Source organism: Physeter macrocephalus, chromosome 4 (genome assembly GCF_002837175.3).
Source record: "Physeter macrocephalus isolate SW-GA chromosome 4, ASM283717v5, whole genome shotgun sequence".
Taxonomy (NCBI): domain Eukaryota; kingdom Metazoa; phylum Chordata; class Mammalia; order Artiodactyla; family Physeteridae; genus Physeter; species Physeter macrocephalus.
In genome coordinates this window covers 145,669,294-145,672,500 of record NC_041217.1, presented here as the reverse complement: position 1 = coordinate 145,672,500, position 3,207 = coordinate 145,669,294, and the positions used below count along the sequence as shown (strand labels likewise).

The 3,207-nt window shown below is 55.2% G+C and overlaps 1 protein-coding gene across 1 annotated transcript in view; it reads right to left on the bottom strand.

Annotated features, from left to right (window-relative positions):
• Positions 1–2,135, bottom strand: part of ATPAF1 (ATP synthase mitochondrial F1 complex assembly factor 1) — a 26,221-nt gene extending 24,086 nt beyond the window's left edge. The window contains exon 1 of the mRNA XM_024119597.3: positions 1,807–2,135. Coding sequence (XP_023975365.1) covers positions 1,807–2,135 — 329 coding nt within the window. The remainder of the gene's footprint in view (positions 1–1,806) is intronic.
• Between the last annotated feature and the right edge of the window lie 1,072 nt (positions 2,136–3,207).

Here is a 3,207-nt window from a genome sequence, read left to right as displayed (position 1 = left end):
ATGTGGGATCTTCCCGGACCGGGGCACGAACCCGTGTCCCCTGCATCGGCAGACGGACTCTCAACCACTGCACCACCAGGGAAGCCCAAGAAAAGGTTTTTAAGATGACAAATACTTGAGTATATCTGAATGCTGTTGAAGGAGAGCAAAAATACTCATTCATTTATTCTGTCATTCTTTCAAAGAAAGATCATTATAGTAGCAGTGACATGGACTGGGGGTAGATGTGTCTAAGACCAGAAGTGAGGAAGACTAGTTAGAGCAGGGGTCCCCAACCCTCGGGCCACGGACCGGTACCAGTCCGTGGCCTGTTAGGGACTGGGCCACACAGCAGGAGGTAAGCAGCGGGCAAGCGAGCGAAGTTTCATCTGTATTTACAGCCACTCTCCATCCCTCGCATTACTGCCTGAGTTCTGCCTCCTGTCAGATGAGCGGCAGCATTAGTCTCATAGGAGCGCGAACCCTACTGTGAACTGCGCATGCGAGGGATCTAGGTTGTGCGCTCCTTGTGAGAATCTAATGCCTCATGATCTGAGGTGGAGCTGAGGCGCTGATGCTAGCGCTGGGGAGTGGCTGCAAATACAGAGTATCATTAGCAGAGAGGTTTGACTGCACAGAGACCATAATAAATCAATTGTTTGCAGACTCCTGTCAAAACCCTATCAGTGAGTGGCAAGTGAAAACAAGCTCAGGGCTCCTACTGGTTCTGCATTATGGTGAGTTGTATAATTATTTCACTATATATTACAATGTAATAATAATAGAAATAAAGTGCACATTAAATGTAATGTACTTGAATCATCCCGAAACCATAACCCGCCCCCCCACCCCGCCCCATCCCTGCAGTCTGTGGAAAAATTGTCTTCCACAAAACCGGCCCCTGGTGCCAAAATGGTTGGGGACCGCTGAATTAGAGGATGACTGCAATATTCTGGGTGAAGATGATAGAGTAAATTAAGGCTGTGGAAGTAGAGATGAGCTAGAACTCAAAGAAGTTACAGTATCAGTCTTAGGTTTCCTTTCCTAAGACAACTGTCTGCCCACCCTGCCAGATTCTCTCCCAAGTCCCTTCAATTTTCACTATTGATCTCTTTCAGCTCTTCCCAGTTCAACTCTTTGGACCCTCCAAGGCCCCCTTATACCCACCTCAACCTCCTCTAATCTCCAGGTCCTTCTCTCTGGAAGGTGAAGGGTAGTGTTAGGAACCCCGGATTCCAAGTCAGACAAATCCCAACCAGCTGTGTGACCTTTGGCAGGCCTCTTACTCTCTCTGATCCTCAGTTTTCTCATCTTAATGAGAGAGTTCAACTGAGAGCCAGATGTAACACTATTAATCTTTGATGCCCTGCCCCCACCCAATCTCCTTTCCTTACAGTCAGGGTCCTCAGCTAGAAGCCTGGGAACCCGAGTCCTAGGACAGGGCTCAGCTGACTCAGTAGGTGACCAGCAAGTCAAGTCCCTTCTCTGGAAGGCTCCATTTTCCCATTTCGATAATGAGGACAGGTATCTCGGAGTTGCCTGCCTCTTAAGGGCTCTCGTAAGAGTCGACCTCACCGTTTTGAGAACTAAAGCAGACAGAAAGACAACTGGGGCTTCGCAGAGACTCCCAGCTCTCACACTAGCTGTGTGATCTTAGGCAAGTGACCAAGCCTCTCTGAGCCTAGATAACCATCTGTAGAGTGGGGACAGTGCCAGTGATCCTCTGGCAGGGCTGCTGGAAGGGCTGAGAGCGCCAGATACAGATACACCAGGAGCGCGGGCCGAGCGCCGCCCCTCCTCCCCGCCCGCCGCCGGCCGGGCCCGCACCTGCGCAGCTGCTGGATCTTGTCGCGGTAGCGGTCGTAGAAGGGGTTGGCCTCGATCTCTTTCCCGACCCCGCTGCCTTCGGCGCCCCCCGCGGGCCGGCCCGAGCCGCGGCGCACCGGGAACACGCGCAGCTGCGCGGGTGACACGAGCCCCAGGCCCAGGGCGCGGCTGCGCACCGCGCACAGGCCGCGGTAGAGGCCGGCCACCTGCAGGACGGCCGGGCCCGCGCCACCCACTGCCGCCACCACGGCAGCCATGGCCGCCCCCGCCTCCTCCTCCTCCTCCCCGGGCACGTCGGCCTCGGCCCGCGGCCCGCGCGCCCGCTCCATCGCCCTCCGGGTCCGCCGCGCCCGCGCTCCACCAGCGAGGTTCCGCGCGCTCAAGGTTCCGGGAGCCGGTGAAGGGCGCGGTGGGAGGCAGGGGGTTCGCCGCTCCTGCCCTGGCCTCCGCCCGCGCCCCGCGTGCTCTGCAGCTCTAGCGCCCCCCGCCCAGCCTTCTCCCCGAGCCTGCGACCAGCAGCCCTTGCGGGCCAAGTCTCCTCTTGAAAGCTGCTCGGACCTACTGGTCCTCACCGAGCTTGCTCCCTTTTAAATTCTTTAGGCACATGCTGGAGTAGTCATCCTTCAGCATCGAAGGCCCTTTCATCAGCTGTAATCACAGTAGCAGCTTCTCTTTATTGAGCGTTTCTATGTGCAGGACACTATCTGCTTCATACTGTGTGAGGCAGGTTTTATCCCCATTTTACAGATGAGGAAACTGAAGCTGAGAATCATTAAGAGACTTGTCCAAGGGCTGAATTCTTTTAAAGATGCCAGCTGCCTCCAAAGCCTTTTCTTCCTCTGTTTCCTGACACCCACCTTGAACTCCAGCCAAACTGAACTACGCTTCTCCCCAAAGAGACACCTGGATTTGTCCTTGACAAGTCTTTATACCTGGAATGCTGTCTCTCCACCCAATGCCACCATCTTCTTCACCCCCTGAACCAGGTGTGAGTGAACTCCTGGGGTCAAGGACGGTGACATCAACACCTGGTCTCACCTGCGCCCAGCACAGGGCCAGGCCTGGAGCAGGCCCCCTGTGGATGGCACTGATCAGTCTGCCCTCAAGAAAGTCCTCCTGTCTGGGTCTTACCTGATAGAAACCCCTCCTGAATGATGGACCTCTCAGGGTCAGGGACAGTGCCTTCAACTCTGCTCAGTCCAGCTTGCACTTTTGGAGATGGGCCTTGGGCCCTGGCCTGTGCTGGGAGTAGTGTGGTGAACCCTGAGATTAGCAAGTCCTTTAAGTGTGCCAGCCTGTACCTGCCTTAGCATCCTTGCACTGGCTGCTTCCTTTGCACGTGGCTATCTCCTCATCATCTAGGGCTCAGTTCACAAGACAGCACCTCAAAGGGACTTTTCT